The sequence below is a fragment of the Ranitomeya imitator genome, chromosome 2 (assembly GCF_032444005.1).
Source record: "Ranitomeya imitator isolate aRanImi1 chromosome 2, aRanImi1.pri, whole genome shotgun sequence".
In the NCBI taxonomy this organism is placed as follows: Eukaryota; Metazoa; Chordata; class Amphibia; order Anura; family Dendrobatidae; genus Ranitomeya; species Ranitomeya imitator.
This window is the reverse complement of record NC_091283.1, coordinates 635,975,524-635,991,913: the sequence shown is the minus strand read 5'-3', so window position 1 is coordinate 635,991,913 and position 16,390 is coordinate 635,975,524. Positions and strand designations below refer to the sequence as shown.

The following is a 16,390-nucleotide window of genomic DNA, read 5'->3' as shown; positions in this document are numbered from 1 at the left end:
GAGTCGGACTGATTGGCCCCAGAATCCCACGTCAATCTTTCCTGGTAAGTTCGTAGGTCTCCCATCAAGGACAGGAAACCAACTGATGCGGGAGAGTGGTACCGCCTTTTTATCTGTAGGTTTCCTGTCCTTGGTGGGCGGATCCCCTCTCTCCGTGGTGCAGTCATGGGCGACAGAGAAATGCCGGTTACCCTTTAATAAAAGCGACACAATTAAGCCATGCATTCTAACACACAATAACAAAACAGGCAGACAGATTTTCCCCAACATTGATCTTTTATTATGAGTCGGTGATCATACAAATGGCTGTGCTGCTCTGGGCGCCTGTGGGTTCCTGGAGCTGTCACCAGCATTGGTAGCGCACACACTTGGCTGAATGATTGATCTGCACTGCTAACGTAAACAGAAGAGGAATTAACAAGCAGTGATATGGTGTATGTAGACGAAAAAAAAAAAAACAGGGTGAAGATTGCTTCTCCATGACAGGCCAGCCCCGGGAAATGTGAACTGTGTCCTATTCATACGGTTGTGTGAAATGGGAGGCATCTATGGTGCATTCATTCTCACAGCTAAACCCAGTCCTCATCTGTACTGCACAGCACAGATCCAGTGTAACACACTAACCCCCTCCCTGGATAAAAAAATAAATAACTTGCATTTCCACACGCAACATGGCTGCCACCATCTAATTGTTCCGTTTCCTGAGAGGAATACAAAAAGATTTTACATTAGCCCATTTTCAACCAAAATGTTGACACCAAAGACTGTAGTAAGCTGATGAACCGCTGAGTACCACAGGGAGCATATATATCTAATGTTATGGTCAAGTAGGCCACAGACACCCCGTCTTGTTCATTCTGTATCTACACCAAACACACGGGGGGATTAAGGATTTTTTTTTTTGTTTTTAAAAGGAGATCCTGCCCCTTTCACAGAGGAAAGCATTGGTAAATGTTTAAAGTGTTTGCTCACGTGCACATTAGATGTTACCAGGCAGGACCTTACTGACTGCAGTGACAGAATGCAGTTTCAATGTGGATGGCCTCAGCGTGTGCACCTCACCTAATGCTCCCCCCAAAAAAGGGGCTCTACAATCACTCCTACAAAAAAATCTCAGTTTTCCTGACTTTGCAAGAGTGGATGCACCAACACCTCAACAGCACAGACAAGAACACAAAATTAAAAGGTGGGTAGAAGCAGTGCCTCCATTTGGTTTACTGCCAAATAGAGGCAGAAACATCTTTAAGTGAGAATAAAAGTCAAAGTTTAAAAAAAAAAAAGTCACTTTAAATTATTACAATACGGAAAAGATCTGTAAAATTCTAGAAGATAAAAGACAAAAAAAAAAAAAAAAACGACATGAGCAGCACCAGCAAAGAAACAGAAAAACAAAATAAAAAGTAAAAATTTCAAGACATTCAGGACCAAAATGACCTTTTCTGAAAAAGTCGGAGCGCTAAGCCCCCCCCAACCCTATCCCTTCCTCACGCTATGGAAATAAAAATACAATACATTTTATGGCAGCTTTTCAAACCCTCCAGCACTTAAGTGTTCAAATTACAGCACGAAAAAAAAAAAATAAAATAATAAAAATGAAACTACACTTTTTTGTTGTTGACCATCATAGGCCTGGCAGGGAGTGCATTGTATTTTGTGGCTCCTCTCCAGGTCAACTCGTAGACCTTGCCCACCCCCTCCTCCCAAGACCGCAGTGCAACCGAGGGCTGTCCGGTAGCTAAAAGGGTTAATAATATTTACTCTACAATAATCGACGTCGCATCTTGTTGCCATCATTGTGTGCTACCCTAGAGGTCCCTCTACACCTCCTCCTTTCCCTGCCATCGTTCCCATAGGTTTCCCCGCTGAATCATCGACAGCAGCCCAGGGCCCCTGCTGAGGTTTCAAGGCTGCTGTCCGTGTCCGAGGGCAGCGTTGGGTCTGTGGACATGGAGGAAGCATCAGCCGATGAGGAGGAGGTTTGAGGCTGGGAGCCTTCAGTCACTGCTGCACCTGTGCTATGAGAAAACAGACAAGGGAGTTAGCTGCAGTAAATGTCCTCTAACTACAAGATATTCCAAAAACATCCTACTGACCACTACTAGGTACAAAGGCAGCACTACACAAACTATGGAAAGAAAGCAAGATGTTCCCTGCGATAGAAAGAGGGACTACCCATTTATTCACTTTCTGGTAGAGCAGCTCATCCCTATTCAAGCGGATCGGTCATGGCGCAATACGACACAAAGACCATGGGCAACTGTGGCACCCTTTCGGAGCAAAAGAACAGGCAGTCCTTTTAAAGCCAAACAGCCTGAACTGCAAGCCACACAATGATCATCGTGTATTCTTCAGCCCCATAGCAAAGGCATAGTAGAACTTGAGCACAATTAAAGGTCATCAGCCAATGGAACTAATGGACCGCAGTAGCCACAAAAACGATCAACATTGGCAGAAAGGAGGCCTAATAACTATGTATATCGAAGGCCAAACCAGAGATCTTCTAAAGACACGGCAAATTCTGGTCAAGAGGAAAGGTTTCAGCATAGATGAGGGTTCTACTGTAAGAGCAGGAACCCATTGAAGATGGAAAGATGCAGTTATGCCTTCCTTCCATGGAATATTACAATTTTGAGTACTAATAGGTAGTTCATCCAGAGACTCAGTCTGATGGCCATCTTTGGAGCCAGGAAGAAATGATTCTTCTACAAATCACGAAAAATGTGTAGTTTTTACCTTTCACTAAAACATTGTATCAGATTAGGCTTTATGTCTTTTTTCAACCCTACCTCATTACATGATGATCCTTATTTATGGCAAGACATACAACCTAACTTTCCGTAAATCAATACGTATATGATGAAAATATGTTATTCACCATTACTTCTGCTACTCTAAACGATATTGTAAATTCCCATCTCTGATTTTCAATAAATTGCCAATTTTGTGCAAATGAAACCAACCTAAAGGGGCTGGTTGCCCCCGGATGACACCATTCCTTGCTCGGTCCTCCCAATCCAGAACTTCCTTGTATATTAACTCTGTAAAGCAAGATATACAATATGGTGATTAGATGAGTGATGATGCATCAATGTACCAGGAGCGTCCAGCTAGGAGGGCTTCTCAATGAAAATCATCATCTCAAGAGCAAAGAACTACCCTGAGGTCATCAATATCATCTACACGGTGCCAAAAAGGTTGAGGGATTATGGACTAGTGTTAAAACTCCTAAGGGTAGAATAGAAGTATACGTGTGGCAAGTCACATGAAAACAGGGAATATGTAATAACTTTGGTATATGAATACATCACATCTTACAGGTATTTTCAATTAAATTACAGAAGCAAAGATATACTCTATAAAGTTGAAATTTGATGCAACTTTTTGTGAAAAGCAAAGTGACATTTAACAGAGCACATTTAGCTTTTAAAGGGAATCTGTAACAAGGTTTATGCCATCTAACATGATAGTGGCATAAGGTAGAGACAGAGACCCCGATTCCAGGGCTTCTTGATGCAGTTTTGATAAGTCACTGTTTTATTGGCAGGAGATTATTAGAGGACTAGTAAGCCTGCTGCCCATTAGTAGTCCTCCTCCATATTCATGAGCTCTGTATACCCCAACTCCCACCACTGATTGACAGCTTTGCATACACTTTACATGGGCAGAAAGCTGGCAATCAGTGATGTTGGTGGCATTATACTGAATTCAGCATTCAGAGAACCGATAAATCTGCAGCAGGTGATAGAGGGGATTTTTGGTACTCATCCTAAAATTGCTCTCTCATAGCCCTCATTGGGGACACAGGGGACTTCTGGTTTCCTGTACCCCCCAATGAAGGGTCCAAGAAAGCAATTTCATAAAAACTTCAGGACGGTTCTTGAACCAGCTCAGCCCTGCTTATGTAGCTCCAGTCTAGAGGTGATGCACCCTATAGAATAGCACATTTTTCTTCTATTTTTAATAGAACTATAAATACTAAATACATACTGGATTTGAATTCTAACCATTAGAACTATGTGCAGAAAGCAGCCCAGTTAGGTAACGTTCACACTAGCGAAATGCTAGTTTGCGTCGGGCGACGCAGCGGCGACGCATGCGTCATGCGCCCCTATATTTAACATGGGGGACGCATGCATTTTTTTTGGTTGCGTTGTGCAACACATGCGTCTTTTTTGCCGCTAGCGTCGGACCAAGAAAACGCAACAAGTTTCATTTTTCTTGCGTCCAAATTTCGGCAAAAACCGACGCATGCGTCGCAAAACGCAGCGTTTTTGCGTGCGTTTTGCTGCGTTTTTGCGTGCGTTGCCGACGCAACGGCGCACAACGCTAGTGTGAACGTCGCCTAAGTGATACATTGATGGAATAACAGTTTCCGTCCCTACATTACGCCGCTTTCAGATGGAATTGTAAAATCCTGGTCAGCTTTTGGAAAAATATTGATGACAATTGACTTTGGTTTTAAAGTCTTCATAGCATAGATGATACATTATAATTTAGCAGAAATCCAGACAGATTGCCCCACTAAATTATCACCATAAACTTGGAAAAAGGGGGCAAGGTGTATGCTTGACCACTGCTCTATTCACATTCCCCCTGGCTGCAGTCTTGTGAATCGGGGGAAATGAGGTCTCCAGTTGTAGAGATTAATATGGGGGTCTTAGCAGTAAGATCTTCAATAATATGACATTCAATCAACTATCCAATAGTTTCAGGTTGGAATACCCCTTTTATAGTTGGGGCTGAAACAACTCCGTGAACTCAGTGATGCCCTCCAGTCGGGGGGGGGGGGGAGAAAGCTCCTAGAAAGAGCATACATGCATTATATTATCTATAACTTTAATAGAAAGAGGCTCAGCCTATTTATAAGGAATCTCACACTGCTGTACAATGAAGGCAACAGTCTGCAAAACGCCAATTACACCTTTTACATATTTTGTGTTCATAAAAGAAAGGGAGTCCTAGAATTTGGTTGCCACAACTGAGACATTACCTTTCCATTCCTCTATTGTGTGTTCTCTCTCATCCAGCTGTTTATCTGGTATCTTTGGTGGAGGCTATTTAAGAAAATTGAAAATCAATAAGGATCAAAATAGAGACAAGCACTCATGCCACACATAAGGACACTAAAGGCACAACAGTGGGGAATTCAGCTATAAAAAAAAAAACACATTAAAAGACATTTGAGGGTCACTGCTTTTACAGTAGTATATACCATAACTGGTGCTACAAAATGTAGTAGTCCTCCTGCAGAAGACATTAAAATGATCAATAACGATCTGGTACTAATAGATAGATGTTCTATATACTAATTTATAGAGATCCACTATCTATGCACACGTTCTTAGCAGCTATTTAAGAGGTCTTCTGTAAAAAGCTCCTATTGCTTTGAGGCCACAGCTCCAATGCAGCATTTTGGGTTTCCATGATAAAGGACTACCAACTCTGTAGTCTGATCCTGCAGACATATTGCCTTCCATCTCCCCCAGCAGAGGTCAGATGGAAGTATACGTGCAGGACCAGACTACACAGTTTACTTGTTTGTAGTCTGCTACCATGGAGATGCATAAAAGATGTAGAAGAATAGAATTTTCAGTTGCAATGGTGGATGTAGTGATGGCTCTTGTATAGACATTGGTAAGATATGCCACCAATATCCAAAAAGGCCGAGGAGTCAAACCTTAGAGACTCCACCAATGGCTAGACTGAAATGGCAGTAGTAATGTGATTTTTTTTTTAGGGGCTGGCAAATACTTTGAGAAAGCAACCCCAACAAAACACATCTTACACCATTCTCCTACTATGGCTTACGTAACACTTTAAGGAAACATTACACACCATCTTCGGCCCTCAACATATCAGCACTATATACATGCTGATGCTTGCCTTAGCGATAGCGTGCAGGAGAGGTTCCCTGACAGCACGCTACATCCTTGCTGTATACAGCAGGCCTCAAAATAGTCCGATTCCTGTTCAATCGGCAATCGCTAAATTCGGAGATCACACAAAGTAATGAAACCACTTACAGCTTCCGCCTCTAGAGAGTCGTACCAAACATTGATGTAAGGGTGGAGCAGAGCCTCATCCACGGAGATTCTCTTGGAAGCATCAATTACTAGCATTTTGGACAGCAGGTCTCTGGCTTGGCTGGCTGTAAGGGGACACAAAGAATATACTATAAAGCTATGTCAAGGTGAAAACAGCCAGCTCACCTTGGGACCTTGCCACTGTTCCTTGTAAATCTAAAGACAGAATGTATAGTCAAATATATTCAAAAATGTTTAAACCCAGGTATAAATCCATACTACAAACCTTTCTGGTATCCAGGGCCCTTACCACCAGGAGTAAAGGCATCTGATGTCAGAAACGCGTTGAAGATATGGACTTTTTATGAATTTTCTGCACCTGTTTTAAACACTTTTGGAATAAAGTATTGTAGTAATTTTAATATACATAGGTTGCCCCGGAACGTGCCTACTTTGGAATTCCTCAGCACCTAGCTTGGAGCTAGGGTACGTGTGCTGCATTTTTAACATTAGAGTCTTGGTGCAGTTTTCTACTGGAAGTACGTTTAGGTTTGTTTTTTGAGCCATTACTATCCAGATCATGGTGCTGTATTAAAGCGGGCATCATCTGTAGAATGTAAGCCCACAAGGGCAGGGTCCTCGCCCCTCGGTATCAGTCTGTAACTGTTAGTTTGTTTACTGTATGTGATATCTGTAACTTGTATGTAACCCCTTCTCATGTACAGCACCATGGAATCAATGGTGCTATATAAATAAATAATAATATGGGACTATGGGGACCATCAGTCTCCTTGGCAGTGGAGCACCATGTGGTCATAGCAGTGACTTATTTTGATGCGCAAATGTCCCGGCTACCAATCAGGCCATAAATACTATGCAATACGAGCGTCTGTTGCTGGCACAATTTACGTGCCGACTCTGAATATCATTTATTTTTTACTTCCAGAAAAAAATAAGGCAGCCATTCAATGTTAAAAGGGAACTTGTCCGAAAATCCTGGCTGCACCACTGGTGGCCCAGAGATAAATATATCTCGCTGTGATCGTGCAGCCTGGCTCCTAGTTTGGGCAGCATGAATGTAGTAACCAGTAAATCCTATAAAAAACTAAAAACGACCCCCGCTTTCCTAGACCACTTTAGTATGGGGTAGTGAAGTTAAAGAAATGGTTTCAGATTACCAAAACAACACTTCGGTATTTTTATCAGAAACACAACTCTGGTCTATGGCTGGGTCTGGTATTGAAGTAAAAAGGGGCTGAGCTGCCATGGCTTTATAAAAAGCGTGGCACTGTTTAACCCAACTTACACTTTTTGGCTGATTGGCGCCAGGCCGGAACAATGCTGAATATGAAATGAAGACGAGACTAAATGTTTGGGGGTTTTCAATGTTCCCATTCGATTGATATGCACGTTTTATAGAAAATGGATATTCACCTTTTAACTTGTTGTGCTCAGAGTCTGCTGGAAACAGGACATCCGGGAAAAGCTTCTCAAAGCTGTAACCTGCATACTTGGGTCGGTTTTCCACGTAGGTCCTAACTGTAGGCTGCAGCTTCTTCATGAATTCTGGGCAGGGGGTTCCAAGCTGCTCGATAACTTTGTTCCACTGATCAATATCTGGGATTGGAGCTCAAGAAAACTTGGAAATAATTGGAAAAGACCTGAGCAGAACATTTCCATGCAGGGCAGCTAAAACACAACAGCAGCACATAATCTGTAGGAGCATCAACTGGGCTTTAAAACCAGGCCTACACCCTGTATATAACCAACAATGCATCATAGGAGGACAAAAAGGCAGAGACTACTAAATGTCCACACTGAGGGTGTGTGTCATTCTATAATACAGGCCATGAGCAGTGGAAATACAATGAGCAATGACGAGAGGGCCAGCATTTCCCCACTACAGCATAACCATAGAGTAGTGGTAACCGGCTACACGTAGATGCTCTAGAACTAAACTCATCCAAGTAGCAATGGAAAAGGGTTACAGGCATATTGCTATTGATGGACACTGTGGTTTCCAGTCATGACTACACTGACATTTTCGGATCTCATGAACTGAAGAGCTTATGGTTGTTGTGCAGAGTCTCTCTTATTGGTATGATGGAGAGACACTGCACTGCACCAGATGGGACAGATGACAAAACAACCAGCCAAACAGGCATCATGCACATGCCCTATTTAAAACAAGACACATGCAAAATATCTGCTGGGTGATGGACACTTTGGCAATGGTCTCCTGCCCACATGTGCAACAGCGTCTCTACATGTCCAATGTGCTATAGAGAGGTGTGCTGCCTACCTTCATAGGGCTAGGTGTTAAAGGACAGAAGTGTTAGTGAGATTAGAAAGAATTATATAAAGTCCATAATCTTTTCATCTTAAAGTGAATCAGCTTTCATAAAATGTTAGAGTTGGAAGTGACCTCCAGGGTCCTCATGCCCAACCCCCTTCTCAATGCAGGATTCACTAAACCATCTCAGACCAATGTCTGTCCAGCCTCTGTTTGAAGACTTCCATTGAAGTAGAACTCACCACCTCTCCTGGCAGCCTGTTCCACTCATTGATCACCCCCTCACTGTCAAAAAGTTTCTTCTGATATTTAATCTGTGTCTCCTCCCATTCAGTTTCATCCCATTACTTCTAATCTTTCCTTGTGCAAATGAGAATAAAGATGATCCTTCTACAATGCGACAGCCTTTAAGATATTTGTAGACAGCTATTAGGTCTACTCTTAGCCTTCTTTTTTGCAAGCTAAACATTCCCAGATCCTTTAATCGTTCCTCGTAGGACATACTTTGCAGTCCACTTACCATCCTGGTAGCTCTTCTCTGAACTTGCTCCAGTTTTTTAATGTCTTTATTTAACATGTTGTGCCCAGAACTAGACACAGTTAAGATAAGGTTTGACCAAGGAGGAGTAGAGGGAGATCATTACTGCACGTAATCTAGACTATGCTTCTTTTAATACATCCCAGAACTGTGTTTGCCTTTTATGCTGCTGCATCACACTGTTGACTCACGTGCAGTCTGTGATCTATTTGTATACCCAAGTATTTTTCACACGTGCTGTTGCTTAGTTCTATTCCTCCCATTCTATAGAATTTTCGTTTTTCTTGCCCAGAAATAGAATATTGCATTTCTTCCTGTTAAATACCATTCTATTAGTCACTGCCCATTGTGCAAGCTTATCTAGATCATTCTTTATAAAAAGGAAAAAAGGAGCAATCATCCAAAAATAATTTGGAAACATTTTTGGCAATTTTTTTCCAATCTGTATTAAAGGGTATTTTGAAGTTGGGTGTTGAGCAGCTCACAGCTATGAGGTCTCCTCCCTTCCTGGTTTCTAGCAGGATTGGGCTCCCTTTAAATGAAGCTCTGGTGAGCAGCAGAGCTGTAGTATTGGTAGAACTATGCAGCTCAGAGCCAGCTCTGGTGTATCAGTCATTAGTTCCAAGCCTATACACTATCACTGTATTTGCTCAATATTTAGAATTGAGAGTTTTCAGTGGTTGATACCTTTTAATGGCTAACTGAAAAGATGGTAACAAATTGCAAGCTTTCAAGACTACACAGGTCTCTTCATCAGGCAAAGACTTCTTGTTTATAAAGATTGTGATATTACAAAAAAAAAAGCCAGAAATAAAATAAAAATACATTTAACATGAAAACCTAATTTAATCTATAGGACATCTTCCGATGATGACTTCCCTTTAAACCATTTTTATGTCCTACATTCTGTGTAGATTTCTTCCTATGTTGCTAGCAGTCCTAGCTCAGTTCCTCTGATCCAGAGCTCCGCATTTCCAATATAGAACATATCAACTAATACCATTCTGGCTGCCAACAGTCACCGCTAAATGGAGCGGAGAATACCGCAACCTGTTACACGAACAAGCTTGTCATTGCCCATAGGTGTGACTGCAGACAGCAAGAACATTATCACTGTCTACACAAGGGAGGTCCAGCTAGCACCAACACATTCACATTACCCCAGCTCCAGGAGAAATCTAATATCTAATCTAATAAATGGTTCTTACTTCAATAGGAGTGGTCGAAAGAGAGGAGGCAATGGTCTTGGACATCCATATGCCTAATAGAATATAAGGACAGGAGTTGCCTAATTGGAACACCCTGTAAAACATGGCCAAACAGAATCCGCTTTCTGATTTAGGGAATTGAAAAAGCACTATATAGTTGAATAGATTTGCAAAAAAAAAAAAAAGAGCACTCTACACAACTAGTACATTGCAGGGCCCAAATACATGTGTTCTGAATCCCTTGCTCATTGGCTTTTCCATGCAGCAAAAAGTTTGTGCACTCCTGATCTAAACAAAATGAAAAACAAAACAAATTATCGCATTGTGACAGAAGCTGTGCAATTATCATCAGTAACTGTGAAAGGTGATTCTGGCATACCCTTCCTCCTGTGGAAAAGTTTTGTGGTACACCTATCACACATTAATCATACAGGAGATACTGGGGGTCTAGGTTGGTGACCCCCCCTTGAGATAACATAAAAAGGCATAAAGTTCTCACTGTCACTGAGATCACAAACTAAGAAAAGGCAATAACCTCAAATTATTGGATATATAAAAAAGGAGAGGTTCTTGAAATGTGAACCCTTCAGAATTTGCAATGATTTTGCATAAATTTGACCTAAAAGTACAAAAACAAGTAAGAGGTAAATTAAGGCAAAAATGTAAGGCTGTCATTTTTAAATGCAGGAAAATGATTCAACATCATTGCAAGTCTGAGTGGCAAAAGTACGTGAACCTTTATGATTAGTACAAAATTTCATAGTGAAGTAAATCTGGTATTTTCAATCAATGCGAAGACTATCAGGTGCGAGTGGGCAACCTACTGCATTTAAAGAACATCGATCAAAATCTGTCCTTTACAACACGTTTGTGAAAGTGTATCATGGCATGAACAAAGGAGATTTCTGAGGACCTCAGAAGATAAAAAGTTTTTGATGCGCATCAAACTGAAAAACTTTAGAAAATCATCTTTAAAGAGTTTGGACCCGACTAACTCAGTAACAGTGTACAAATCAAAGAAATTCATGTCCAATATTACCCTCCGCATGAGTGGTTGACCAACAAAGATCACTCCTTCGAGGTTACCTTGTGGACTAATGTCCTTTGTCACATTGGCCAGTGTGACTCTCCCACTCAAAAAAAACAAACAAAAAAAACATCACTGCCCATCTGTAGGTTGCTAAAAGTCAGATAAGTAAGCTAGTAGAATAATGTTTTGTGGATGGATAATCCCAAAATGGAGCTTTTAGGTTTAAAGGGAACCTGTCACCCCCAAAATCCAAGATGAGCCAAGCCCACCGGCATCGGGGCTTATCTATAGCAATCTAATGTAATGTATCCTAAAAGATGAGGAAAAACAGGTTAGATTATACTCACCTGGGCGAGCGGTCCGGTCCGCCACCCCCTATCATCATCAGATGACGTCCTCTTCTTGTATTCACGCTGCAGCTCTGGCGGACGTGTACTTTGTCTGCCCTGTTGACGGCAGAGCAAAGTACTGCAGTGCGCAGGCGCCGGGAAAGGTCAGATAGGCCCAGCACCTGCGCACTGCAGTGCTCTGCCCTCAACAGGACAGACAAAATACGCCTGCGCTGGACCCACAGCGTGAAGACCAGAAGAGGATGTCATCTGATGAAGATAGGAGGCGCCGGACCGCGATGCCCATCGGACCAGACCAGCAGCGGGACCGCCCCTGAGTGAGTATAATCTAACCTCTTTTTCTCATCTTTTAGGATACATCGGGGGCTTATCTACAGCATTCCAGAATGCTGTAAATAAGCCCCTGATGACAGTGGGGTTACCTCACCCTCAATTTTCGGGGTGACAGGTTCCCTTTAAAATGAGAAGTCTTATGAATAGAGAAGGAAAAACACTACATTACAGCAAAAAGCCTCATACCACCCGTGAAACATGATGGTGGTAATATCAGGTTTTACAACATCTGTGACAGGGATAGAGCAATGAATTCTGAATTATATCACAAAATTTGAAAAGGAAAATGTCAGTACATCTGTCCATGAGCTGAATCTCAAGAGATTGTGGAGCATGCAGAAATACAACGACAAAGCAACAAGTTGTTCCACAAAAGAATGGTTAAAAAAGAATAAAAGTTAAAGATTTGGAATGGCCAAGTCAAAGTCTGGACCTTAATCAGATAGAAATGTTATGGAAGGACCCAAACCAAGCATGTCATGGGAGAAACCCCACCAACAAGGGTTCAAGCTGTTTTATAGGAAGGTATTGGCTAAAATTCCTCCAAGCCAATGTGCAGGATTGATCAGCAATTACTAGAAACATTTAGATGAAGGCATCACACCTGATACCAAAAGCAAAGGTTCACATAATTTTACCATTCACAGACGTGATAGTGGATCATTTTCCTTCATAAAAAAAAATCTCTCTTATTTTAGGTCAAATTAATACAGAAATAGGGACAATTCTGAATGACATGTAATGGGAAACTAGTGACAGGAAGAATTAAAAATAAAAAAAGGAACCCAGAAATGTTACCTTAATGTTGGCTGTACCCATTGCCTTTCTAAAGCAAATAGTGGCTGCAATGCCGTTATAGGCGTTTGCTCTCAAAAGAGGGCAGGAGTTAGAGTAATTAAAATTTTCCCATGTTATCCATCACCACCCTCCCTGTCCTACACATATGGCATCTATGTTACTGTGGGAAGTAATGGTTGATCTCCTGACAAGTGTCTGGTGTAGAGAAGGAAGGTCTCACCTTTGACATTCCTAAACCGGTGGCAATATTATTTTAGCAACACGCCCCATTCTAGATTAGTTCAGATTAAGGAGTTAATAACAGGCTACTTATCCAGCACGTCTCGGATAGGGTCCGCATTAGATGAAGTGTGTTACCAAATTGAAAACAAAAGAACAAATAGCAGTGAAGCCAAGGACTAAGACATCACATTGGTTTTCGGTTTACGATCTATTAAAAGCACCCCAACACTACAAGGAGATTATGAGTCTCCACCTATACAGAAACATTCTGAAATGGCCCCAACTGGAACGTGGAAATGTCCTACAGGTTTGGGGAGTGAATGGTGAGTTGTCAGAGCCAATGGGAAGGATACGGTCTGAGCCGGGGAACAACACACCACCTTTGATCATCTCTCCCAAGATGCAACCCACTGACCAAATGTCAACTGAAAACAGAATGCAAGGCAATTAATAGAGAATGGCCTTCAATGGAGGGCTAGTATAGAAAGACAGGGGAGTGTGACCAGAGAAAATGCAAAGTTCACATTGAAAACCCATGTTATTTGACTGCAGATATCAACAGTGCGAAGTTTGGATTAACATGCAACCTTTCAGATTTTCTATAAAAAAAAATAAAAAAGGTACAAAACAGGCATTTTTTTGTGGCTTCCTAATATCCTTAAAGAAAAGGCTGATGACTGCATTTCATTCTGCATGCAAGGTTATCCTAGGAGACCATAGGAGGGTCCAGACCACCATAAATAGAATGTCTATTGTCCATGTGCTGTGGACAATGGCCAGTGTGTACGCATAGTGATTCCAATCCTCACAACCTCTCAATGATAATAAGCCACATACAAGTCAAAAGAACTTCATTGTTTAGAAGGCACAGATTCAAAAGGCATGGCCACTAACAGGACTATGCTGCTGTGACCCATAAACAATGAAGGAGAAGTGGTGGTGGTCATCCAGGGGGAAGCTGGCCATACGCAACAATTATTCTATAGGCCATTGGCAGATCCAGCTAAATGTGGGGTTAAGATTGGGAAATATGAGGTTTCTGATGGTCTGATTGCCAGATTCAGTGTAATTTTGTAGCATTTGCTGTTAGAGGACTCCAGATTAATCTCTCATGTATATGGAGAAACACTTAATAAGCGGTCAGCTCAGTATGGCCAAGCATGCACATGTTCTGAAAGGGGAAAGAAGAGAAAGCCCCCGCACCCCTCTGGTGACTGCTCATCACCCTAGAGAACAAAATTCATTATTTTTATTATTCTATAAAATTCAAAGGGCCCAATTCCCCCAGCTGAACATGAGCCAAACACCCATGGAATCAGGTCCCATCATCATAACTGGCAGGTTCAGCCAACTAATATGCATGACCACTTTTAAGCTAAGCTATACTTAAGATTATGGCGCTTCCGTGATGAATATAATCTCCACAATTCTTAGCATTAAACGACCCTCCAGGAATAAAAATCATGTAGTCTATATAACCCAATGTTTTATCCACACGTTTAAAACAAGTAACAGTAGTGGAAGTCATTTGTGAAGTTAGATCCTACATTTCCTTGCGTTGCGATCTGCAGTGGTTGTGCTGTTCCATAGCACAAAGCTACGAGAATGTGACCGGTAGGCACTCAAAAAAAAACAAAAAAAAAAACAGGAGCCCATGGGAAAGGAATGCATAGGAAGACATCTTCCAGCTGCATGCACATTATATATATTATATATATATTCTTAAAAATAAAATAAAAATCTGCGCCCAAAAAGTTAAAAGGGTTTTCAGATTTAAGAAAGCCCATGTTCCCCAGCCGCAGCTTGTTTTAAAAAGCACATACTGCATTAGTTACCATTTGCAGGTCTCCACCACTACCTCTGATGTCTGTTATGGTCTACGTCGACAGCGCTGCAGACAAAACTAGGATCGACGGCTGCACGAGCTGCTGGGCTCTGATTGGCTGCAGTGCTGTCATTGTGATATCAGCGCTGCATACAATAACAGACACCGAGACTCAACATTGGAACAGGGGAGGGCGAGTAAAGCGGAGATTTTTTATTAATTTATTTTTTTAATATAAAAGGCAGTCGTCACCCTTACAGAATGTATATGGGAGGTACGAAACGGCCCCCCCATGTACCTCTATCTATTCACATAGCCATGTTTAAGCCAACATGGCAACTTGAGAAAGGCTCCTGTCATACCAGTGTATGTGACGTTCCGTTAGATTACGACACACCCCTTATTCCTGCACTGTATGTAGGAATGGAGCCTATGTCGTATTATGTAGCCATTGCTCCACCACCACAGCTGAGATATGCAGTCATATAACCAGGGAAGCTCCATGCAGTCTCAGGGCAGTGCCACATCTTATAAAGAGGAAAGAAAACATTACACTTGTGGATTTCCCAAAAAAGGTTTATTCTGTAATGGAAAAAAAAAAAGCTTAAATCTTGGAAACACGCTCCCTGTTCACTGCTCTCACTCTTACCGATATGACTGGGCGATTAAAAAAAAAAAACTGTATGAAAAATGGACAATTAAAAGTTTCTAACTTTTTTTCACCACAGGTAAACTGCTTCAGGGAGGACAGGGATCATTATCGAAGTCAATGGAGCTCAGCTAAACATTGGAGAACCCACCAACCCTCTGCCACATCTCCAATAAAACAGTGGGCACAGATAGATGGCTGTATAATTTAGACCGAGATTGGAATGAAGTGCCTGGACTGTCCGGTGGCTTTCCTCACCTGAGCATGAGAGCTTCATGTATTCAGGTGTCACGCTTGGGTCAGAAAAGCCGCTGGCCAGTCCAGGCATTGCTTCTGATCTCAATGATCTCTTCTGGGATAGACCATGCCATCATTTTTCCACTGGACAGTTAATACATTTTCAATTAGTGGGGGCCAACTAAAGTTACCATCACAGAACACCAGAATGGGAACGCCCAGGAGTCATGAATACAGCTCAGGTTTTCAGTTCATTCATGTGCATCATGCAACGTTTTATTCTTGCTGTCATGGCCAATTCCATAAAAATAATATATAATATAATATAATATATATATATATATTATATTATATATTATTTTTATGGAATTGGCCATGACAGCAAGAATAAAACGTTGCATGATGCACATGAATGAACTGAAAACCTGAGCTGTATTCAAATTCTTTGGTATTATCTTCATTTAATTTGTCTTAAATAAAAAAAACACAAAAGAGAATGAAGCAAAAAGCAAAACATTGATCATTTCACATAAAACTCCAAAAATGGGCCAGACAAAAGTATTGGCACCCTCAGCCTAATACTTGGTTGCACAACCTTTAGCCAAAATAACTGCGACCAACCGCTTCCGATAACTATCAATGAGTTTCTTACAATGCTCTGCTGGAATTTTAGACCATTCTTCTTTGGCAAACTGCTCCAGGTCCCTGATATTTGAAGGGTGCCTTCTCCAAACTGCCATTTTTAGATCTCTCCACAGGTGTTCTATGGGATTCAGGTCTGGACTCATTGCTGGCCACCTTAGAAGTCTCCAGTGCTTTCTCTCAAACCATTTTCTAGTGCTTTTTGAAGTGTGTTTTGGGTCATTGTCCTGCTGGAAGACCCA

The 16,390-nt window shown here is 41.6% G+C and overlaps 1 protein-coding gene across 4 annotated transcripts in view; it reads right to left on the bottom strand.

The window, feature by feature from the left end:
* Nucleotides 1-253: 253 nt before the first annotated feature.
* MAPK8 (mitogen-activated protein kinase 8) overlaps nt 254-16,390 on the bottom strand; it is a 43,570-nt gene continuing 27,433 nt past the window's right edge. Inside the window, exons 7-12 of one of the 4 annotated variants that reach the window (XM_069752682.1) lie at nt 13,149-13,220; nt 7,458-7,640; nt 6,024-6,148; nt 4,991-5,054; nt 2,961-3,038; nt 254-2,015 (exon numbers count right to left, since the gene is read on the bottom strand). In XM_069752682.1, coding sequence (XP_069608783.1) covers nt 1,999-2,015; nt 2,961-3,038; nt 4,991-5,054; nt 6,024-6,148; nt 7,458-7,640; nt 13,149-13,220 — 539 coding nt within the window. In that variant the 3' untranslated portion in view covers nt 254-1,998. The remainder of the gene's footprint in view (nt 2,016-2,960; nt 3,039-4,990; nt 5,055-6,023; nt 6,149-7,457; nt 7,641-13,148; nt 13,221-16,390) is intronic. The other 3 variants (XM_069752680.1, XM_069752683.1, XM_069752681.1) reach the window with 3 other exon arrangements.